Source organism: Crinia signifera, chromosome 3 (genome assembly GCF_055691185.1).
Source record: "Crinia signifera chromosome 3, ASM5569118v1, whole genome shotgun sequence".
NCBI classification, from domain to species: Eukaryota; Metazoa; Chordata; class Amphibia; order Anura; family Myobatrachidae; genus Crinia; species Crinia signifera.
Genome location: NC_139219.1, coordinates 237,213,089 through 237,237,786, shown reverse-complemented (window position 1 = coordinate 237,237,786; position 24,698 = coordinate 237,213,089). Strand labels below are relative to the sequence as shown.

Genomic DNA, 24,698 nt, shown 5'->3' with positions numbered 1-24,698 from the left:
AACATCCGAGTTGAAATGGTATACTCTTCCACAACATCTAAGCCACTTTTGTCCCCACTTGAACCGTCTGGTACTTTCTCTTCATTTAAGCCCACAAATGAAATGGAAGTATCCACACTCTTCTTATCCTTCTACTCCACTAACTCTCCTCTTGATCCTCTACCTGAACAAGTCATCAAAACTGTATCTCTCGGGCTTATCCCAACCTTAACTAAAATATGCAATCTCTCTCTTGCTACTGGTACTTTCCATCTCTGTTCAAACATGCAATGATTACTCCCATTCTGAAAAAAAAAAAAAACACAATTCTGACTAACTCTCTCTCTAACTACCATCGTATCTCTCAGCTCTCATGCCTCTCTAAGCTACTCGAGAGACTTGTCTACTCTCGCCGCACACACTTTCTTAACTCTCACACCCTATTAGACCCACTTCAGTCAAGCTTTCGTTCCCAACACTCCATTGAGACAGCACTGATTAAAGTGGTGAATGATCAGGTAACTGCTAAATCTAAAGGCTATTACTACTTATTCTTCTAGATCTTTCTGCTGCATTTGCACTATTGATCATATTCTTCTCATACAAACACTACACTCCCTAGGTCTTAATGATACAGCCCTTCCTGGGTGACATCTTACCTATCTGATCGCTCTTTCAGTGTTTACTTCTCTGACTCTACTTCCTCTTCACTACCTCTGTCAGTCGGAGTTCCGCAAGGCTCAGTCTTAGGTCCTCTCCTTTTCTCAATCTATACTTCCTCTCTTGGCAAACTAAGCAGCTCCTTCGGATTTCAGTATCACTTTTATGCGGACGATACTCAAATCTATCTATCAACCCAAGAGTTGTCACCAATTGTCTTGGGCCAAGTCTCTGAATGCCTCTCTGTCATCTCATCCTGAATGTCTTCTCGCCACCTCAAACTTAATATTTCCAAAACGGAATTACTTATATTCCCACCAACCTGATATCTCCATAACTGTTGACAACTGGACAATCTAGCCTACCATCTGAACTTTGTTTCCCACATTCAATCTGTCTCTAAATCATGTTACATGCATCTAAAAAATATCCAAAATATGACCCTATCTCACACAAGACACTATTAATCTCTTATCCATGCACTCATTATATCCCGCATTGATTATTGCAATAGCCACCTAACAGACTCTCGCCACTGCAATCCATTTTAAATGCTGCTGCTAGACTGATCTTCCTACCATGATTCTCATCGTCTGCTGATCTGCTCTGCCAGTCCTTCCATTGGTTGCCTGTATTTTACCGTATTCAGTATAAAATACTTCTACTTGCATATAAAGCTATTAACCATATTGCACCAGCATATATCTCCTTACTTATCACAAAATATCTCCCATCTCGACCACTCCGCTCTGCGCAAGATCTGCGTCTCTCTTCTGCACGGAGCACTAGCTCCCATTCCCTATTACAGGACTTTCATTGGGCTGCTCCTACCCTATGGAATGCCATTCCACATACAATAAGACTCTCTACTAGCCTCCAAACTTCTCCAAGCGTTCCCGGAAAACTCACCTCTTCAGGCAAGCCTATCATATTTAAGTAGTACATGCATAACCCTCTGAGACACTTATGTATTATATAGCTTTTCTTCTGGACCTGCAACTTGGTGGGACTGCTATGCTATTACTGGTGCCTGTCCTTGTGTTTCCCTCCTATGTCCCTATAGATTGTAAGCTTGCAGCAGGGCCCTCCTACCTGCAAGTCTGTCTGCTGTTACCCAGTTTGTTTTATCACTGTCTACAATTGCAAAGCACAAACTGAATCTGCTGCGCTATATAAGAATCTGTAATTAAATATATGCATCGTGGCTAATTGTCATCCTGATGAAAAGATCTAATTGATCTTGAAACATTGAGGTAATGATGGAATAAATCACCACTGTTTTCTCCCAAAAAAAGTCCAGTGAGTCCACAAAGCAGGCACCTTGGTCACTATTTTCCATCTGCAGAAAGGAGTTCCGGACCCACAGTTGTTAGTGTAGGACTTGCAGTGAAATGGGGACCCTTGGCGATGGGCTGCAAGCTTAAATGCATTGATCAATTCATGAACTAAAACCCCATTATTTATTTCAATGTTAAGGTGAGTTATAGTGTTCATTCTAGCACCCGCTGTCTTTGAAAACCCATGCAGTTTCTCTTCCCTGCCTGGGGTGTCGCTGTCTGATGTGGTGTTTCTAGCACAGGTCTGGTTTGCATATCAGTGCTGATATACAGACCACACTGTGCTTGAAGCACAACAGCAGACAGCGACTACCCAGGCAAGGAAGAGGAACTGCATGGGTTTTCAAAGATTGCGGGTGCTAGAATGAACACTAAGTTAGTTTGTTGTAGTGAATTCTGGGCCCACTGTATTTGTATTAACTAGAGTGTATACAGAAACACAGAGGCAATCACAAGGTAGCAGCTAATATTATATATTGAAGAAAGACCACCTACTAAGCGCTGGGTGAGAACAGAGCAGCACCACTAGATAGACACTCCTGTTAGTGAGGGCAAGGATGGGGATGGCCTCCTCCACTCACTTTTGGAGGCTCACTGTCTGGGTTAACTAAACCCCTTCAAAATCTGTACCTCCAATCGAAGTCTGTAAACTACCCCTGGTAATACACACATCTGATGTATGGACTCGATATATATATATGTATGGACTCGATATATACTCCATTCTGAGAAAATCTGAAAATGTACCAGTTAATTCCATATCAGACAAAGGGCCGTATTCAATCCCTTGCGAAATCCATTTTTTCTCTAAAAAATTTCGTTTTTTCGCGACGAAAAGACTTCGTGTATTCAATGTTGTGATTTTTCACGCATGCGAAAGTTTTAAGTTTCGCTTGCGTTTCGCTTATTTCGCTTGGTCAAACCCTTACATTTCGTGGTTTTTTTTATAGATTTTTTCGCTTTTTCGCACAAATGTATTCAATCGTGAGATGACGAAATTGTTATCTGCACATGTTTGATCCGTTTCTCCATTTTCATTTCGACGCCCAATGGGTCACGAATACAAATTTTTATTGAGTGATGCCTCCTTTTAACCTCCGGAACCTAAACATTCTTGTTGGAGAAATGTTTGCCTCTTTAGTTGCTGTTTTCCTAAGAAGGGGCATATATAAATTGTTATTAATACACTTGATTTCCCATCATGCATTGGTAAAGCACATGTTATTTTTTCCCAAGATGCTGTTCACCCCTCACAGTGCCTCACTCCTACGTTTGGGACTTCAGGGAGTAGCAGCTTATTGCAGTCAGCTGTATTTGGAAGCGTTTTTTTAGGGCAATTTGCGTTTTTGGAGAAGAAATAATTATTTTTCAATCACTGCCTACAATAATGGAGTATTTTGCTGACTTGATTGTGATGTTCATGGTCCTATCGACATACATGCTGCGATGCAAACGTCGTCGCCTGGCACGTGGATATCAGCATCATGGTCAGGGGCGTGGATATCAGCATCGTGGTCAGCATCTGTCTACATTTGGTGAGTCAGTGCGTGTTTCAATTCCACGTCCACGCCAGTATCGTACTAGGCGTGTACTGGACGGTCTCTCTGAGGCGGAAGTGATAGGTACCTTTCGCTTATCGTCTCAGGATATCTATTCGCTGTATGATCTGTTGGAAGCTGACCTGGAACCTCGGGTACGGTCAAATCATGCAGTCAGTGGTTTCCAGAAACTACTGGCTGCATTGCAATTTTTTGCGTCAGGCACCTTCCAGCCTACTTTGTCCCAGACATGCGGTTTTTCTCAGCCAACAATGTCACGCTGTTTGTCCCAGGTCATAAAAGCTTTCCGTAAATTAACGACCCAGGTTATAAAATTCCCAGACACTGACAGCGAATGGAATGAGATCAAATTTGGTTTCTTTCAAAAATGGAAATTCCCCAATGTGTTGGGCGCGATAGACTGCACCCATGTGCGACTCACACCTCCGAGGGAATCGGAAGAATGTTATCGGAATCGAAAACACTTCCATTCCCTCAATGTACAGATGGTGTGTGATTCCACAATGAGATTATTGGACATTTGTGTGGGTTTCCCTGGGTCGACCCACGACTCCTTCGTTTTAAGCCAGTCATCTCTATTCCTGGACTTTGAGGAAGGTCGAATGCCAGATGGCTGGCTGTTGGGTATGTAAGTTTTCATTATTTTTTTTAAGTTGCTACTGTAATTAAAAAAGTCTAATACCTTTTCAATTATCCCTTTTAGGTGATGCGGGTTATCCGAATAAACCTTGGCTGTTGACCCCATTACCTGATCCTGTAGGTGATGCCGAAAGAAGATACCAGGAGGTTCACATTGCATCGAGGGGTGTAATTGAAAGGACCTTCGGTGTACTTAAGAGCCGGTTCAGGTGTTTAGATATCTCCGGCGGGACCCTCTTATATTCACCGGGAAAAGTTTGCGGCATTATTAATGCCTGTTGCATTCTGCATAACATCTGTGTCGCAAGACGTTTGCCGGTGAATATTCATGCTGGTGTTAGCCAGGATGGGGATCTTTCTTCGGTATTATCTGTGGGTATGGACGAAGGAGCAGAGACCAGAAGGCATCTTATTGACACCTTCTTCTCATGTGAGTATATACAAAACATCTGTACACAAACACACACACATATATATCTATATATCTATATATATATATATATATATATATATATATATAAATATATCATTTATCTACATAAATGTTATTTACCTTTTATTTTACAGAGTTTGTTCTTGATGGAGTTCATTACAGTTCATTGAGTTTGTTTGCCCAGTTGCTGTTATTACTGTTTCGTGTTTGGAAGTTTTATTTAAAAGTCCTCTAAAGTGATAATAAATTTCAAAAGATTGTTCATTATGCAGGTGAGATGTGATCTATTTACATTTTTGTTGATTGAAAATTCATATGTCCTGTTTTACATTTTCACATACTTTCCATACAGGTTGTTGGTGGTTATCCCTTTCTATTGTCTGCTTTTAAGGATGTTTCTGTGGAAGCCTGGTTACCTTGGATGAGTGATCTCATCTCCGTCTAATCTGGTGAGTTAGCCATATTCCAAAACTGTGTAGGGGAATCCGGTGTCAAGACTCCTACCCATCCAAACAGTCAATAACCTGTGCCCCCCGTCTGTTTTCCCTTGCAGGATGTGCTGTGTGGCTGCCGGACCTGCTCAGTTATGACCCTTCTGCCTGCTCACCTTTACGGATGGATCTGTTGACGGTGGGATTATCTGCTCCTCTGCTGATGAAATTGGTGAGTATGCTAATCTGAACCACTGCCCCCCTGTAAAGTGTGTGCGCTCAGTGCGCATGGGAATCCGGTGTCAAGACTCCTACCCATCCAAACAGTCAATAACCTGTGCCCCCCGTCTGTTTTCCCTTGCAGGATGTGCTGTGTGGCTGCCGGACCTGCTCAGTTATGACCCTTCTGCCTGCTCACCTTTACGGATGGATCTGTTGACGGTGGGATTATCTGCTCCTCTGCTGATGAAATTGGTGAGTATGCTAATCTGAACCACTGCCCCCCTGTAAAGTGTGTGCGCTCAGTGCGCATGGGAATCCGGTGTCAAGACTCCTACCCATCCAAACAGTCAATAACCTGTGCCCCCCGTCTGTTTTCCCTTGCAGGATGTGCTGTGTGGCTGCCGGACCTGCTCAGTTATGACCCTTCTGCCTGCTCACCTTTACGGATGGATCTGTTGACGGTGGGATTATCTGCTCCTCTGCTGATGAAATTGGTGAGTATGCTAATCTGAACCACTGCCCCCCTGTAAAGTGTGTGCGCTCAGTGCGCATGGGAATCCGGTGTCAAGACTCCTACCCATCCAAACAGTCAATAACCTGTGCCCCCCGTCTGTTTTCCCTTGCAGGATGTGCTGTGTGGCTGCCGGACCTGCTCAGTTATGACCCTTCTGCCTGCTCACCTTTACGGATGGATCTGTTGACGGTGGGATTATCTGCTCCTCTGCTGATGAAATTGGTGAGTATGCTAATCTGAACCACTGCCCCCCTGTAAAGTGTGTGCGCTCAGTGCGCATGGGAATCCGGTGTCAAGACTCCTACCCATCCAAACAGTCAATAACCTGTGCCCCCCGTCTGTTTTCCCTTGCAGGATGTGCTGTGTGGCTGCCGGACCTGCTCAGTTATGACCCTTCTGCCTGCTCACCTTTACGGATGGATCTGTTGACGGTGGGATTATCTGCTCCTCTGCTGATGAAATTGGTGAGTATGCTAATCTGAACCACTGCCCCCCTGTAAAGTGTGTGCGCTCAGTGCGCATGGGAATCCGGTGTCAAGACTCCTACCCATCCAAACAGTCAATAACCTGTGCCCCCCGTCTGTTTTCCCTTGCAGGATGTGCTGTGTGGCTGCCGGACCTGCTCAGTTATGACCCTTCTGCCTGCTCACCTTTACGGATGGATCTGTTGACGGTGGGATTATCTGCTCCTCTGCTGATGAAATTGGTGAGTATGCTAATCTGAACCACTGCCCCCCTGTAAAGTGTGTGCGCTTCCGTTCTTAAAAAATGTCAGGAAACAGAGGTTAATATTCTTCCTTACCATATAACTTGATTTACGGATGACATTTTGGCAAAACGTGATTCATTTATCTATATTTTATTCTTGAAATTAAACTTTGTCCAAAGGGGTGGCCTGGAAAATCTTCTGAAAATGTAGGCTGCTGTTATTTAAATTAGATTTGTAACCTCTAGTTCCAGGCAAGGTAATCTGGAAATGTCCACAAACCCACACTCCCATAGATATTACCTTTCTCTGTTGTTAGCACATGCCCAATTAAAGTATGGGTCTCTGATATGTAGCTATGTAGGTAGTACAATATTTACAAATACACATCTGCAGACATGTGATCTTGTGGCAACCTTTGCATTTTATTATGCACTGGTTAAAGCATTGCGCATGCTGGGGGCATAATCAAGGATAACCTAGTTACACTGCACACTAATTTTCCTGTGCGACCTAAACATCTGTATTATTATTTATCCATCTTATCTGCTCCAAGTATATTCTGTCATTCACCAACACTCATTGCAAATGTAGCAATCGTTCTTTTCGCACATCTGAACAAAACCAAACCATATTTCCTGATTTTTTTTTTATTAAAACAAAAAAACTTGTACGCTGGTGGCTGTAAAGATATTTCCAATAGTGCAAGTTGGTCATCCTGAGTAACTGATGATGCTGAACAAGCTTTTTTTTATTCTGTCACTCTAAAATGAGGTATCACCTATAAGCGATATCACATGCACATTACTATTGTAGCCAGACATTAAACTTTTCAAGCGTACTCATATTTCTGCTTGTTGACAGAAAATTTAACATTATTACGATTATTTTTTATAAATGCTGTTATTTCGTAAAAAATTCTAACATTTGCGAACTTCTTCTGTCTTTAAAGGGTGTTGTCTTCAGAATATTGAAATGAACCTCAACATTGTACTGCAGTTCAAAGCGGACCATCGAACCCAAATTTTGAAAAAGTCAAAGAGATTTTAAAACAAATTTTGTTCCAGAAAAAAATAAAATTAAAACTGGTTAAACTTTGAAAGAAATTCTTGTTTTCTTCACAATTCCTCAAATGGACATCTGAAATGATATTGATAAAGCGTTAAACAAATTGCTGTTGTGTGGGTAAAAAGTGAGTACAAGCAGATACAGCTGAAAAGGCCATTAACACATCCCAACATGGCAGTACCCTGTACTTCTTCTCACCTACATTCCATTATGGGATGTGGGTGAGAACTCGCACAAAGGGCACTGCCGTGATGGAATGGGAAGTGTGGGTACAAGCAGATACAGCTGAAAAGGCCATTAACACATCCCAACATGGCAGTACCCTGTACTTCTTCTCACCTACATTCCATTATGGGATGTGGGTGAGAACTCGCACGAAGGGCACTGCCGTGATGGAATGGGAAGTGTGGGTACAAGCAGATACAGCTGAAAAGGCCATTAACACATCCCAACATTGCAGTACCCTGTACTTCTTCTCACCTACATTCCATTATGGGATGTGGGTGAGAACTCGCACGAAGGGCACTGCCGTGATGGAATGGGAAGTGCTCAAAAGGATATTTTTATAAAAATTAGATGGACAAAAATGTTACCCTATTCTGGTGGTGTAATACACTCCTCTTCATTTTCAGCGATCTTTGAAGCCAGCTTCTCAGTCGTGGAAGGTGATTGTATTGGTTGCCCAGATACTGTTGCTGTTGGAGGATAACGGCCCGGTGGCAACATTCCTGGAAACCCCGTATACATTTGTGAATATGAATAGGTTGCTGAACCTGCTGTAAGGGCAGTGGTCTTTCGTTCTAACTGTTGATGACTTGTTTGAGCATGGTGTGAATCCGATCTACGTTGAGCTTTATTGGCCATGTTCTCAACAATCAATTTTAAAGATGTGGCAATCAATTCCGAACTTGATGCTGTCTGACGTTGGCATTCTGCCATCACATTCAAATATGTTGCAGAATGTTGATTTGCCTCTGAAATTAGCATTAGACTACTTGCTTGACATGATGTGTTTTCTACTAATTTGTTAAGCGCAGTCGCCATGATTATCATAATATCCTGAGATGCTTTGTTGTCTTTTTGACGGTTAACTTCATTCTCTTGCACTGTGGTAATTAATTCTGTTAATGAAGTTTCCAGGCTACCCATACTTTGCTGTAAAAGAGTGTGGAATGATTTGTGTCGATCCTGCATTTGATCAGAGAGAGCAAGGATGTGCTGATATTCTGCATCTGGAATCTCTTTGCTAGTTGTTACTTGCACCCTTGGCTGTCTTGCTGTGAATAAAGTTAAACAAATTACAGTTATATGGTTTAATAAGTAATTTAAGAGTTTTTTAGATGAATGTTATTTATCAAAACACTAATTACCAATTGGTGTAGAAGCTGCTTGATGCTCATCATTCTCTTCATTGGAATTATTTCCGATCAAATCTGGACTAAAACATGGATCAATACAGGAGGACATTCCTGCAATGTTCATTGGATTGTCATCTATAAATAAAATTATAAATTGAGTTGTTTCAATATATATATATATATATATATATATATATATATATATATATATATATATATATATATATATATATATATATATATATATGTACACCATGGACATTCAACTGTGGAAAAATAAATATTGTACCTTCAGTCGGTGTTGGTGCATTTTCTACTGAATCAACACTGTTTCCTCGTGATTTAGTTTGATGCAAATCTCTTGATGATGTTTGTTTTTCAGGTAAACTTGCTTCAAAACCCTGGAAAGTAGTCTCCGCTGAACTTAAAAAACAACTTGGTATGCTTAGCATTTCTTGGGTTCTACTGGGTGTAAAGGCGTTCTTTTGAAGTGCTGTTACAGCTGTTTCATTACAAATGCTTTGACCAATAACTGGACGATCATCTGCAAATATAATTTAAAAAATCCTTATCATTTAATTGAAATACTTATGAAATTATTATGTAACAATATCAGGTCAATAAGCACTGATTTTTTTTGCTAGTAGTTCAAAACACCACCCATTAACAAAGTATAGTGTGTCGACAGCGTTGCATAGCCGAGCACTTTGTAACGCCATCATAAATGCTGTTCATCTGCGAAAATAACCTGCAGACGAATAGCTTTCCAGGTGACATTGACGCAGTATATCGTGTGGCAGCACACAATGGGCAGCCATACATACTTGAGAATTTGGCTTAAACCTCAGTTTCGATCAAGTTTCATCTCAGACCAGAGTGTTTGGGTCATACCTGAAACTTGAAGTGTAAAATAAAATTGTATTTACCTATTTGCCTTCTTTTATTGTTTCTGTCTTTCATTACAGATCCTCTTTTCCTTCTGGAAGGCTCCTCTTCGTGCACAAAATCTCCCTGACGTCTGGAGTCAATTCTGCCTGCTACGCCTGTAACCATGATTGGGTTTAATCTTTTTTTTATAACTTCCTCCCATGAAAGCCAATTCACTTTCAGTTCCGGCCCTCCACCGGTCCCCATTTCGTGCCTTCGTTGAATTCCTAATTTTTTTTTAGTTTGACGACGGCAGTCGTTATATCTCTTCATGCAATGCTTTGCATCCCTGCGTATTCCAGAAATCGATGTTACTTTCTCAGCAATTGTGTTCCATATTTTTCTTTTTTGTCTAGGAGCAGTAGTTTGTGCCCTTGGCCCGAATAGCATGTCGTAGTAACGATCAACTAAATCAACTAAGGCAAAGCTTTCTGACTCATTGAAACGGATTCCTCTCTGCATCTTCTTGCAGTTTTCTTCTGCAGATCCATCTCCGGGAGAATTATGTGATCCACCTGCATCTGAATTTCCATCATTATCACGATTGCCTGTATGCCTTGGAGCTTGTGGTTCTGTACAACGTATTTCATGTTGGTGACCATCTTCTTGACGCCTGTGTCGAACAGTTGTATCATGCCTACGAGAATGGGTTTCTTCATTTTGCTAATAAAAAAGATACAAAGCCAAAATATTAGCATCATTCTTTTGAAATAAAAACAAGAAGTATACAGTATTTAACTTACTTTGGTTTGAGAATTTGCAGAAGTATTTTCCTTTCGGCGAGATGATGATATTTTTGATCGCCACAATCTAAATTCTTCACTGTCCTCCCAAGCATTATCAAATCTTCCTAGCGATTCCTCAGATGTCGAATTTTCATAAAGATTAGGGCTTCTCATTCTTGAAGTCTGCGTAAATAATGTACACATGCAGCCATTGAAACAATAAATATAAAATCAATGTAAAATAACAGGTAAAGTCGGACAACAATTGTGACATGCCTATAAGAAAATGAAAATTAATTAAATACATTTAATGGACAGTGCATGTGAATGCAATAGTGGGGTGGTACAAATTGAGGAGAACATTACCTTTCTTTTGGACTTCCTTAATTTGTTGCATTCTTTTGTGCTTGGACCGGGCACATTGTTTTCCTCTGTGTCTTGCCCTGACTCATTGGATAACCTCCGGGAATCATCCGAATGTGCTTCCTGCTCATTGAAATGTCTTTGAGAGTTCCTCAACATTTCTATGAATGAAAGTGAAATATGTTCAATCTCAACTTATCACACTAATGTTTGTTGGAAAAAAAACAGGGACAATGCCAATATTGACCCCACATGGTACCCCTAAGACATCATTCAGCAGCCCTGCAGCCCCCAAACAAACCTTACTACAAGTGTACAGTAGGTTAAGAGCCACACCCTGATGTGTGGTGGCAAAAAAACAGGGACAATGCCAATATTGACCCCACATGGTACCCCTAAGACATCATTCAGCAGCCCTGCAGCCCCCAAACAAACCTTACAAGCAGAGTACAGTAGGTTAAGAGCCACACCCTGATGTGTGGTGGCAAAAAAACAGGGACAATGCCAATATTGACCCCACAAGGTACCCCTAAGACATCATTCAGCAGCCCTGCAGCCCCCAAACAAACCTTACTACAAGTGTACAGTAGGTTAAGAGCCACACCCTGATGTGTGGTGGCAAAAAAACAGGGACAATGCCAATATTGACCCCACATGGTACCCCTAAGACATCATTCAGCAGCCCTGCAGCCCCCAAACAAACCTTACAAGCAGAGTACAGTAGGTTAAGAGCCACACCCTGATGTGTGGTGGCAAAAAAACAGGGACAATGCCAATATTGACCCCACATGGTACCCCAAAGACATCATTCAGCAGCCCTGCAGCCCCCAAACAAACCTTACTACAAGTGTACAGTAGGTTAAGAGCCACACCCTGATGTGTGGTGGCAAAAAAACAGGGACAATGCCAATATTGACCCCACATGGTACCCCAAAGACATCATTCAGCAGCCCTGCAGCCCCCAAACAAACCTTACTACAAGTGTACAGTAGGTTAAGAGCCACACCCTGATGTGTGGTGGCAAAAAAACAGGGACAATGCCAATATTGACCCCACATGGTACCCCAAAGACATCATTCAGCAGCCCTGCAGCCCCCAAACAAACCTTACTACAAGTGTACAGTAGGTTAAGAGCCACACCCTGATGTGTGGTGGCAAAAAAACAGGGACAATGCCAATATTGACCCCACAAGGTACCCCTAAGACATCATTCAGCAGCCCTGCAGCCCCCAAACAAACCTTACTACAAGTGTACAGTAGGTTAAGAGCCACACCCTGATGTGTGGTGGCAAAAAAACAGGGACAATGCCAATATTGACCCCACATGGTACCCCTAAGACATCATTCAGCAGCCCTGCAGCCCCCAAACAAACCTTACAAGCAGAGTACAGTAGGTTAAGAGCCACACCCTGATGTGTGGTGGCAAAAAAACAGGGACAATGCCAATATTGACCCCACATGGTACCCCTAAGACATCATTCAGCAGCCCTGCAGCCCCCAAACAAACCTTACAAGCAGAGTACAGTAGGTTAAGAGCCACACCCTGATGTGTGGTGGCAAAAAAACAGGGACAATGCCAATATTGACCCCACATGGTACCCCAAAGACATCATTCAGCAGCCCTGCAGCCCCCAAACAAACCTTACTACAAGTGTACAGTAGGTTAAGAGCCACACCCTGATGTGTGGTGGATAAAAAACAGGGACAATGCCAATATTGACCCCACATGGTACCCCAAAGACATCATTCAGCAGCCCTGCAGCCCCCAAACAAACCTTACTAGCAGTGTAGCCACACCCTGATCTTTGGCGCAAAAAAAAGGACACCCCAAACCTGCACAATAAAACAGCAAACCGCAATTTCACAAAAAACATACATTCTAAAATTGCATTTTAGAATTGTCAAATCTATCAAACCGGCCACCCCAAAACTGGAATTCATCCCTGCACACTTGTCATCATAAAAAACATATGCAAACAAAATAAAACAATTACATTACACTCAGTTTTAAAAAAAAGGTTAACCTCAAGACCGCGAGTGATTCCAGTGCTCTGCCTTCGTTTGGATATGCTTTTCCAGCACACAGTCCACGATACAAATCAGCGCTCCGCAGTGTTCCAAAATGGAGGGTAAACTACGCAGTACACTACGCAGTACTCTTCCTTATATAGTAAACGGGCGAGGCTGGGTAGCGAAAACGAAACGCCCAGTTTTCACTTCATTGGTTAGTTTACGCATTTAGGCGTTCCACGAAAACGAAACTTTGAATACACGAAAAATCGAAATTAGTAATCGCGTCAGTGTACCGAAAGAAGAGAAAGGTGCGAAAAATCGTAAACATAACCATTATGACTGTGTAAAAAAATCAACTGTGACTGTGAAACCATATTAGATTTATCAAGTGAGAAGGAATTTCCATGGATTAGTTTTATGAACTTTGTTATTAAAAGTATTGACTTTTTCATTTGTGTTTTATTAGTGTCTTATACATATTGACTGCTTTAGGTGGTACATTCTTATGGTGTGTACACACTTGTACTATGTGCATGAGATTTTGACTATATAGTCAAAATGTAATCTGGATCTCATGCAGATCGCATAGGTTTTAACCCTTGCGATCCCGATGCGCGCTCCCGTATCGCGGCCAGAAAGTCTTGGCTGCATATACTATATAGTGCAGCTCTGCACTATATAGTCTAAATTGTATGCAGATAGTCTAAAGGTGTCCACAGACGCTACAATTGTACTGTGCTATGCGTTTTTGTCTGTACAATGGTTCTATACAATTTTTCTTCCAGCTTGCTATGAGATGTGCACTTGGATGCATGCGATGAACCCATGTTTGTAATGTTAAATTTCAGATGTAGTCTAAAAAGTATGTGCAGCACGTACTTTTTTAGACATACAATATCGGGCTCCCGGGAACACGCATCGCATCGCACAAGCACATAAACACCATCCAATAATTGTACATAGGATGCAATTTGTGCTTAAAAAGTACAAAACGCATTCGATAATTGATGCGTCTGTGGGCACCTTAAATTGTATATATTGTATGCAGATAGTCTAAATTGTAATATAGTCATGATTGTACAAGTGTGTACACACCATTAGTGCACATTGATACTTTTTAACATATACGTATAAACACATTTCATATATTGGTACTTGTTTCCTAGCAGGGCACCAAGATTTCTTACGTACACAAACATAGTGAAATCGCATCGCATAGCATGGTACGTTTTTGCCGTGCGATGCAGTTTCAGTGAATTCCATGACTCCCATAGATGGAGAGTAGAATCTGATCCTAAAACCCCACCAGTATCAACGTCACCCCGAAGCGTGGCGAGCGCATCGGAATGCGTCCTCCGACCTTTTCCTACCCCCACTATCCACGTCGGCGTGGAGTCGATTTAATATAGTGTGGTGAGCGTAGCGAGCCACCGAGCCCCGCAAGGGGATGCGGATTACTTTACATGTATTCCGCATGCGCTCACCATGCTTCGGGCTAGGTGGCTCGCTGCGCTCGCCACACTATATAACATCAACTCCACGCTGACGTGGATAGTGTGGGTAGGAAAAGGTCGGAGGATGTGTTCCGCTGCGCTCGCCACGCTTCAGGGTGCCGTTGATACTGGGGGTGACGCAAAACAATGGCATAGGTGCTTACAATTGTAAACACCCATCACATGGGTGCTTGTACAATAAAATATCGCATCGCATTTGGTGCACTGAGATCAGATTCGATATTTCATTGTATAAAGCACTCCTGTGCACGTTATATGGACATCGCATCGCATGCTACTATAACGCGTCATGCGGTGCGACGCAATTTCACTATGGAAAATTGCTCAGTAAGCATTTAGCGTACTGGACGCCCTGACAGGAAACAAGTACCTATGTATTTATTATGTTTGGTTGTGATGCAGAATTATTTCAGTATGTAGTATGTTATTATAGTCTATCCCCTCTTCTCCCACTATCTCCATCAGCATTGGTGAAACCGAGATCACCTCCACCGACCAAACGCGCTGCCTCAGTGTCATCATTGACTCCTCCCTCTCTTTCACCCCCCACATTCGTGCTCTCTCACAGTCTTGCCGCTTTCACCTACGCAACATCTCACGCATCAGACCATTCCTCTCCACTGACGCGACCAAAATTCTCATTCACTCTCTTGTCATCTCCCGCCTTGACTACTGCAACATCCTTCTTTCTGGGCTACCTCTCACCCGCCTCGCACCTCTCCAATCCATTCTTAACGCTGCTGCTAGGCTCATCTTCCTCTCCCGCCGCTCTACCTCCGCCTCCTCCCTCTGTCTATCTCTTCACTGGCTCCCCATTCCTTTCCGAGTTCTCTTTAAACTCCTCACCACCACCTACAAGGCTCTCTCCTCCTCCACAGCTCCGTACCTCTCTTCACTGATCTCTATCCACACTCCCTCCCGTCCTCTTCGCTCCATCGCTGACCGCCGACTGACCTCTCACCTAATCACCTCCTCCCACTCCCGTGTCCAAGACTTCTCTCGCGCTGCCCCCTGCACTGGAACAACCTCCCGCCACCCATCAGGCTATCTGATTCCCTTACCTCCTTCAAGCGCTCCCTCAAAACCCACTTTTTTTCGACTAGCCTATCCCTCCTCCTAACCTCTTTTGATCCTCCTATCCTGCCTCCGTTCCCCTCCGTTCCTACTTATCCTATTGTATTTCGTTCGTCCACCCACCTATTTTTAGTATGTTAACTCTTATGAGTAGGGTCCTCCTTCCTCACGTACTCACCCTACCTCATTACCTCACCTGTGCTCCTGTCCTGTTCTTCCCTTCCTCTACTTCATCTTCAGTCTCCTCGACAATTTCCACACCTACTTCTGAACTGATGCTGATTTTAGTTCTACCAGCTATACCCCTATTTATACTGTATTTTTCAACACACCCTGTACGTTACCTTGTAATTTGTTTTTTTTGTTTGCTATGTACGGCGCTGCGGACACTTTGCGGCGCCTTATAAACGTACTACTACTACTACTACTACTACTATATCTCTTGCACTTATTTACACTGAATGTGCATGTGTACACGATAAAATAAACAACTTTGTAAAACAAGTGAAAAAAAAATAACACTTTACAGTGGGAACATTTTAAAATCATGTCCAGGGTGTACATTTTTATGGTGTTGCTGCATCTGAACACACACGACATGTAATACTGTCTCATAATCATTGGAGCAACACAATCCCAAATTACAGAATTTTTTTTTTTTTTGAGTCTTAAATGTGTGTCTTCCATAGACAGTAAGGTAAAAATAACAAATAATATCATTATATGGTAAGATCTGCATTAACCTGCATAAAATGTCAAATGTTATTATAAAGTTGGCCTCATAATAAAAAAAAAACAGGATCACATCCAGAGATAAAGCAATAAAATCTGTTACAACTATGCAATGACTGCTGTATCCATCTGCATTTTCTGAACATATACTACCAGACTGTGAGAGCAGGCACCCAGAATAATAATATTTAGCAACACAAACAAAATATGAGATTTCATTTAATACAGAACAATGTCTTTAGGTATACAGCTAATGAATAATATCCAATGTACTGTTAATGATGACTATCGTTTACATTAATTTGGAAGGTAGAGGTACAGAATAGAGAAATGTTAATCTGGGTAGGCTTCTGGCACAAACCAGCCAGGGTGACAACCAAATATTTAATGCAATGACTGAACTAATGCTATCACACTATGAGTAAGTGCAGAAAGTCGATACATCTGTACATAAACATGTTGTGTGTGCAAATCAATTAAAGGAAGAAAGTGTTTGCATGTTATAGGTTGCCGGCTCCAAGTGCCATGGTGGAGGGATGCTGCTAGTACTGATAGCATTGATGACAGCTTAGTGCAGCGTACACTGTAGATGTGACAGTACACTATAGATGTGACAGCAGGCCAGTGATGGACATGGAAGTCTGGATTACTCACACAAAGCTGCTCTCTCACTGATGCTTCCCCTCTGGCTGAGAGGAGGCAGTCGGATGTGGGATCATCCTCTGGATGCGGAAAGAATAAGGCCCAGAATAAACCGGCTGCTTTCCCTGTGTGCAGCTGCTTCTGTGCTCCAGACTGCTGCCTGCCCTGCAGCCGCCGCCGCCGCAGTCCCTTCCTCCTCTCTGCTGGCTGTGTATGAGCGGCGGCTTCCGGGGCCTCCAGCCCTCCCATTGGCTGCCTGCCACACTAACTCTCTGGTTCGGCTGGCGGCTGCTGAGCTCCTGCTATGTCATATACTCTGTGTAGCATCCAAGCAGCGGGACTCGCACAGGTGTCCCGGGGGTCTGTGTGTGTGAGGTGTCAGTGTGTGTGTGGGGGGGGTCTGTGTGTGTGTGTGTGTGTGTGAGGTGTCAGTGTGAGTGTGGGGGTCTGTGTGTGAGGTGTCAGTGTGTGTGTGTGTGGGGGGGGGGGGGGTGCTGTGTGTGAGGTGTCAGTGTGTGGGGGGGTGCTGTGTGTGAGGTGTTAGTGCAGGGATGTTGCTGTGTGAAAGAGGTGTCAGTGGGGGGTGCTGTGTGTGAGAGGTGTCAGTGGGGCGGTGGTGGTGCTGTGTGTGATAGGTGTCAGTGGGGGGTTTGGGGCTGTGTGTGATAGGTGTCAGTGGGGGGTTTGGTGCTTTGCGTGTGTGTGGGAGAGTTGTCAGTGGGGCGGGGTTGGTGCTTTGTGTGTGAGAGGTGTCAGTGTGGGAGGGTGCTGTGTGTGAGAGGTGTCAGTGTGGGGGGGAGGTGGTGTGTGTGAGAGGTGTCAGTGGGGGGGTGCTGTGTGTGAGAGGTGTCAGTGTGGGGGGGGTGCTGTGTGTGAGAGGTGTCAGTGTGGGGGGGGTGCTGTGTGTGAGAGGTGTCAGTGTGGGGGGGGGGGTGCTGTGTGTGAGAGGTGTCAGTGTGGGGGGGGTGCTGTGTGTGAGAGGTGTCAGTGTGGGGGGGTGCTGTGTGTGAGAGGTGTCAGTGTGGGGGGTGGTGCTGTGTGTGTGAGAGGTGTCAGTGGGGGGTTTGGTGCTTTGCGTGTGTGTGGGAGAGTTGTCAGTGGGGCAGGGGTTGGTGCTTTGTGTGTGAGAGGATTCAAGATGGCTGCAGGTGGACTGCGGTGCATGCGCTGCTACCTGCAGCTCCTCTCATGTGCCTTTACAGAGCAGAGCACTTGAGCGACAGCTCACGGCTCTGCCTCAGATCCCCATGTCTCTTGTAGGCCATGCAGAGGTGTGTGTGTGTGGCTACGCTGTGTAAATTGGAAACAACATTGGTAGTTGTTCTTGTTCACAGTAATCGCGGGTGCTAGCATCTTCTGGAGCTAATGCGGATTAGGAAGCTCAGGAGGGTGTGAAGGCTGCATGAAAAGGATCCAGGGAACCGGAGTTCCCCGCTGGAGGTATCCAGAGCCCAAGTGCCATGACATGAGGTGAATGATGTCCAGTGTGTCTCCCCTCAAAGGCAGGTTTATTTCATCCTTTCAATGGAGGTCCAGGCTAGTAGCCACTACACCCCCCTCACAGCCTAACCCTATCTATATAGACACCCAGCCGCAGCCTATCCATATACACACGCATAGCCTAACCCTCTCCATACACACACACCTGTACCCTAACCCTATCCATACACACAGCCGTAGCCTAACCCTGTCCATACACACATATAAACACAGCTACTGCCTCACCTTACACATATACACACAGCTTAACCCTATTCATACACACACACATAGCTTAATCCTATTCATACACACCCAGCTGCAGCCTATCCCTATCAATACACACACCTGTAGCCTAACCCTGGTCATACACACACACACACACAGCCACAGCCTAACCCACATACATATACCCATAACTTAACCCTATTCATACACACACACCTGTGGCCTAACCCTGTCCATATACACACAGCTGCAGCCTAACCCTACACACACACACACCCACCCGCACCCATAGCTTAACCCTATTCATAACTGTGGTGGAGAAATCTCATGAGGGGTCGTGGTCAGCAGGGAGGGGAGAAGTGATATGAGGCAGGAGTAGCCCCTTCCCCTTGGCTGACCATGTCCCCTCATGAGATCCCACCCCCATTAGGGCTGCTTTAAGAAATTTCCCAGGCTGGTTTAAAATCCCAATCTGCCCCTGGGGCCAATCCGCCCCTGCCAGTACTCCTCTGTGCTACCTGTTACTTCTATGTGCTCATTATCCACAGACCATCTTACTCATTATTACTGGCAGAGTACCAATTAGTTCCTGTTATACATATATGCTACTAGTCCACATGCCCTGTTATTTATTATTACTGCTACCTGATTACAATTCTACAGACTCTTAAGCCCCGTACACACGGGGGATATATCGCTGAGCGATATATCGCTCGCAATGAGCGATATATCGCTCAGTGTCCCATTTGCATCAGTGACCAGAGATGGTCGCTGATGAAAATGAAACTGCCGGGGGAGCCGCAGAGGGAATCAGCTGGTCGCAGGAGCATGTTCCTGCGACCAGCGATCACTACGGGGGAGAAAACGGGAGCACGCACCCAGCGATATATCCCCGGTGCACACTCCTATCGCGGGCAATATGGTCGCTCAGCGACCATATTTCCCGCTATATTAGACAAAATCGCCCCCCTGTGTACGCACCTTTACCCATAATTACTACCATAGTACTAATTAATACCCGGTGCTTATCTATACTTACAGTCTACAGAGCCTCCTACTAATCACTTCCAGAGGATTACATGATACATATTCCTCATCTATACTACCAGATTAGAGACTCACTAATTATTACAGACAGGGTACCACTAGTCCACAGATCCTTACTTATTATTACTACCAGAGTACCCAGATAGTGCTTGTTCCTCATCTATACCACCAGGTTAGAGACTCTCTTATTATCCCTACCAGTTCATATTTTCATTTTGCTCATTATTACTACTAGAATATGTTACGCGTGGCTGTCATTCCTTTATACTATCAGTCCAGAGCGAATTTTACTCATTATTGCTCTACCACCAGAGTTCCAAATACGGATTCAGTATTGAATCCCGGCGGTCGGGATCCCGGCGTTCAGAATCCCGACGCCGGAATCCCGACAGCCGAAATGCCGACAAGGGGGGGACGTGGATCGCCCCCCCTTGCGGGCTCGCTGCGCTCGCCACGCAGTGGGCCCGGTGCCTCGCTACGCTCGGCACACTAATTTATTCTCCCTCCAGGGGTGTCGTGGACACCCCAGGAGGGAGAATATGTCGGCATTTCGGCGGTCGGGATTCCGGCGTCGGGATTCTGAACGCCGGGATCCCGACCGCCGGGATATTAACTGCATCCCCCAAATACAACCTGTTACTCATCTGTGCTACCAGATCCAGAACCCTTACTGTCTAAACCTGTGGAACACATTGGGGAAGGGGAGTGAAGAGTCTGCAGATTGCTGCATGTACATTCCCTGTTCTACACCCCCCCCCCCCCCCCTCTGTGCATGGACTGCCTGCGGATCCCGCTGCATCTTGGATCCTTCGCCCTGTCACATGACCAGCCAGCACTGCTGAGAATTGTATCTTGCCACAATGTCCCGCAGAGATAACGGTTACTATGTTCATAGTCTTTGGGCTGATCCATTGTTTGAGGATTTGGTAGGGAACCCCATATTTGTTACTACCACTTTCCTCTTAACCCCTTATTTATGTGCTCTTTATTAACCCTTCTTACACTGTGGGCTTTGCTCCTCTCCCTCCTGTGTTGCCCGATTTCCCCCCCCCCCCATCTGCTTCATCAGGTGTCGGTGCTCATGGAAGAAGAGGAGTCTAATGAGCGAAAACAGAAACCTGAAGGAGCAGCAGGAACAGTCGGCAGAGAGCATGGGGACACCAGTGTTTGGCAAGAAGCTGCTTCTGCTGCAGAGTCAGATCGAGCAACTGCAGGAGGAAAACTACCGGTAATGGGAGAAGGGTGGGGCCTAACGGTCAAGAGGACCAGCGCTTGCTTTACGCATGGCTGTAGGAGCTTTGCGATCTGGTACGTGTGGGGCTTGCTTGATGGCGGTTTTTGCTGCCTATATGGGAACGTGTAAATTATAGGGATTATAGCAGTTGCAACATATTTTTATTAACCCCATCAGTGGTAATCCAGGAAGCTTTCCAGGCTATGCTTCAGTGCTAGCACTTCCAGGATTGCCACTGTCTTTTCACCCTCCTTGGCTCTGGGCAGCACCGCTGAGCTGAGCGATGATCTCCTCTGCAGCGGCTGCCCGTCCCCGGCTCCTTCCTTCCTGGCTGTTTGCGGCTTGACCTTGCTAACGTCACGCCATACACAGCCAGGTTGCTGGGGTAAGTTCCGGAAGGCGCTGCCCGGCCTCGGGACACTCATCGGTGGCTTTTTTTTTCTTTTAGGGAGCCCCCTCCAAAAATCCTGCCCTGTGGGGAGCGCTCCCTAAACAAAAACAAACAATGACTGTAGGGGGTTAAATGTCCAGAATGAATGGCTGTCCATGTGCCCCCAGTGGCTTTGGATGATCTCTGTGAGAGGCCGCATAGAAGGTAACTTGTGATGTTTCTGGGCTTACTTCAGGCTGGAGAGCGCGAGAGATGACTACAGACAGCGATGTCAGGAACTGGATCGGGAGGTTCAAGATCTGCACATGCGTAACCAAGATCTAACCGGGCTGGCTCATGAGGCGCAGTCCCTCAGGGATGAGATGGACGTACTCAGGTGAGCAGTGGTCCAGGGAATGGGGCTCTCGGGCCTGGAATTGCAGAGAGATCACCTGCTTTATGACTTATTTATCCCTTGCCTGAGGTGTGGTCACAATTTGTAATTTAGTTAGACCAGATTGACTCTAGGCCAGTTGCAGTATCAGACTATGCACAGCAACACAGAGTATTTCAGGAGTTGAGCCAGCTGTACTTGTTGAAGTCTTGTATTTGTAAAATTAAACAGCAGGAGTGGAATGGATGCATCAAGAATCCTGAGGCTGAAAATTGTATGGTAGAAGGAGCAGAGTCCCCAACAGAGTAGTGATATGAGGATGCAGCAAGAAGCCACAGGCTAAAGTCCCCCATACATTAGTTCGACTATTCCAAGTCGGACCTGATTTCTCCTGCACTTTTCCCCTGGAGGGGTCACACACGATTAGGCACTTGATGTGCCATGTTTTGAATGCGATTTATCATATGCAACTCCCGGGGAGCTGCAGGGGGAGAGGAGGACAAAGAGGCAGCGGACAGGGGATGCTGGTGAGCCAGGCAGGTGGAGCAGCGGACACAGATGCAGTGGGAGGGGGATGCCGGTGAGCCAGTGGGGGGTGGGTGAAGAACGGTGAGCTGGGCAGGGGGATCAGGGAGCTGCAAGGGGGAAAAAACACCCCAATACTAATTAATGGGCTGAATCAAATGAATCAGCAATTGGCTGAGAGCAATCAGCCAATCACTGGCTGCCCATTCATTTGTATTGGTTTTTACTTTCCTTGCAGCTCCCTGATTGTCCTGCCCAGGCGTCCCCTGCCCGCTACCGCTGTGTTCGCTGCCTGCTTGTCACTGCACTTGCAGTGTCTCCCGCCCAGAGGCTGCACATAAGTTTTAGAAAGTGTTATGTGCAGCCGGCCTGACTCTGATCAGGTGCGCAGAGTTACATCAGAAGGAGCAGGGTACCCAGCAGCACATAGTAGTAATATGAGTGGGGAATAGTGGTGGCAGGTAGACTGAGAGCCAAACAGGTACTGTATGTACTAGAAGGGTCACAGAACTGAAAGAGACCACCTTCCCTGTCAGTTCCATGTGTTCTATACAAGGGCGTAGCTACCATAGGGGCAGGGGGGTGCAGCTGCTATGGGGCCCAAAGCTAAGAGGGGCCACCTTCCCTGTCAATTCCATGTGTTCTATTAAAGGGCGTAGCTACTATAGGGGCAGGGGGTGCAGCTGCTATGGGGCCTAAAGCTAAGAGGGGCCACCTTCCATGTCTGTTACGTTTATAGTTATTTAGGTGTGTGTTTATTTTATTATACAATTTATTAAATGAATCGCCATAAAATTCGACACAACACAACAAAATACAGTAGCAGTAATATCACAATAAGTCAGATCCAGTTTATCAGACTAAAAGATAACCGTCAAAGGCAATAGAACCAAGAGAAGGTCGAGAAGGAGAAGACATAAGGAAAGAGAGAAAAAACAAAGTGTGTGGGGTGTGGGAGGGGGGGGAAGGGGGGGGTGGGGGAGAAGTCGGCATGGAGACCAGATCTTTCTAAATGTTTTGGAAGTATGTATTATGGCAGCCATATATTCCTTATCTGGTATGTTTAGAAGATTGAATATGTGTTAGGAACAGGGGACCCCTGCCGGACCCTAACTCCGTTGCCTCAGACAGGAGTCGGCAGCTGTGTGCAGAGCTAGGCTTCGCCTGGGCCCGTCTCGGCTGGGGAGCGAGTTAGGCCCGCTCCGCTCCGCTACAGGCAGGTCTTAAGGGTGGACAACACCTGCTGCCGAGGCCAGGAGAGCGCAAGGGGATAACCTAACTAACCCTGGGATGGCAAGGGACCCTAATCCCACTGAGAACAATGTCTCAACTACGGGCGTAACAATACGCAAAGGTGTACCATAAATCCAAAGCAAGTGTAACAATACACAGAGGTGTCTCAGTATAACCAAAAGCACAGTAACGGAGGTTTGGGGGAATACCCCACTTATCTGTGCGCAGCAGGACAGGTCAGCTGGAACCAAGGAGGGACAGGAGACTGCACACCAACACCGGAATGGCTGGATACTGGATACAGACACTGGGAACAAACTGGAAGCTGCTCATGGACACAAGGACGGGCTGGATACTGGATGCGGACTCTGGGAACAAACTGGAAGCTGCACATGGACACAAGGACGGGCTGGATACTGGACACGGACACAGGGACAGGATGGGAGCGCAGGAACACTTCTTAGCAAAGACTGAAGCTATAACCGGCGAGAAGTGATAGATGAGGAAGGTTTATATAGTGAACACCAGGAAGTGATCAACACACATAGCCTGCAGGTGAGCATAGCAAGCTAGCAGTTGATGAGAACACCTGAGCCCTAATCACACACCCACACAGACAGAGTGAGCTGTAATGGCCCAGGCTGGCCACCGGAGGTCACCAACGAGCAAATACCAACACAGACAGGAAAATACACAGGGAGCCACCACACAGGGGAATGCGTGAATCTGTGCATAACACCGATCCGCTGGAGGCGGATCGTAACAGTATCCCCCCCTAAAAAAGGTGGACTCCGGACACCTAAGTAGGATACGACAAAGACAGAACAGAGCTAATGTCTCCGACGAGACTTCTTTTTCTTCTTCTTCTTTGGTAAATTGGTAAAGGAAGCCGTCCCTGGTTTACAATAAGCTTCCTCGAAGACCATAGGGCCTTTATATACCGGATAACCATCAATCTCCGAATCAGAATCAGATACAGACTCAAGCCTAGACCTCAGTGCTCTAGAAGCTAACATTTCAGGGATATATCTGTTAGACGGAGTCAAGAAAGCACACCCCGCGGTAATAGCTAAGGGCTGGGCTTTCCACGCTGAATGACATGAGTTGTTCACGGGGGTAACATCACCAACGATCTCACTTGAGGTTGTGGCTATAGGGACCCCCCTTGAGGATATGGCCTTATGAGTAGATCTTTTGGCTGAATCTCCCAAATCCGAAGAAGGTTCTGCCGGCCAGGAGGTCGGCCCAGAGACATCTGAATCAACCTTATTGGGGCCAAATCTTTCTAATAC

General features: G+C 45.3%; 2 protein-coding genes and 1 long non-coding RNA gene across 3 annotated transcripts in view; 1 reads left to right on the top strand and 2 right to left on the bottom strand.

Moving 5' to 3' along the window:
- ZMAT3 (zinc finger matrin-type 3) overlaps positions 1-17,353 on the bottom strand; it is a 53,385-nt gene extending 36,032 nt beyond the window's left edge. The window contains exon 1 of the mRNA XM_083177716.1: positions 16,909-17,353. The gene's annotated coding sequence lies outside the window, so the exon portion shown is untranslated. The remainder of the gene's footprint in view (positions 1-16,908) is intronic.
- Positions 2,755-5,245, top strand: LOC146064338 (uncharacterized). Its single transcript, XR_014471793.1, has 3 exons — positions 2,755-4,604; positions 4,742-4,879; positions 4,960-5,245. It is a non-coding gene; the product is annotated as an uncharacterized LOC146064338 (long non-coding RNA).
- Positions 6,317-11,190, bottom strand: LOC146064337 (uncharacterized). Its single transcript, XM_083177715.1, has 7 exons — positions 10,925-11,190; positions 10,577-10,741; positions 9,833-10,496; positions 9,196-9,450; positions 8,919-9,041; positions 8,142-8,825; positions 6,317-7,620 (listed from the first exon to the last, which is right to left on the bottom strand). The coding sequence occupies exons 1-6, from the start codon at positions 11,078-11,080 to the stop codon at positions 8,143-8,145; spliced, it is 2,046 nt and encodes a 681-aa protein (XP_083033841.1). The 5' UTR covers positions 11,081-11,190; the 3' UTR covers positions 6,317-7,620; position 8,142.
- Positions 17,354-24,698: the final 7,345 nt, after the last annotated feature.

Coding starts and splice junctions, on each gene's coding strand:
- LOC146064337 (XM_083177715.1), bottom strand. CDS start 11,080: ATGTTGAGGAACTCTCAAAGACATTTCAATGAGCAGGAAGCACATTCG. Junction 10,497..10,576: donor CTGCAAATTCTCAAACCAAA/GTAAGTTAAATA, acceptor CTTTTTTATTAG/CAAAATGAAGAAACCCATTC. Junction 9,451..9,832: donor CAATAAAAGAAGGCAAATAG/GTAAATACAATT, acceptor TTATATTTGCAG/ATGATCGTCCAGTTATTGGT.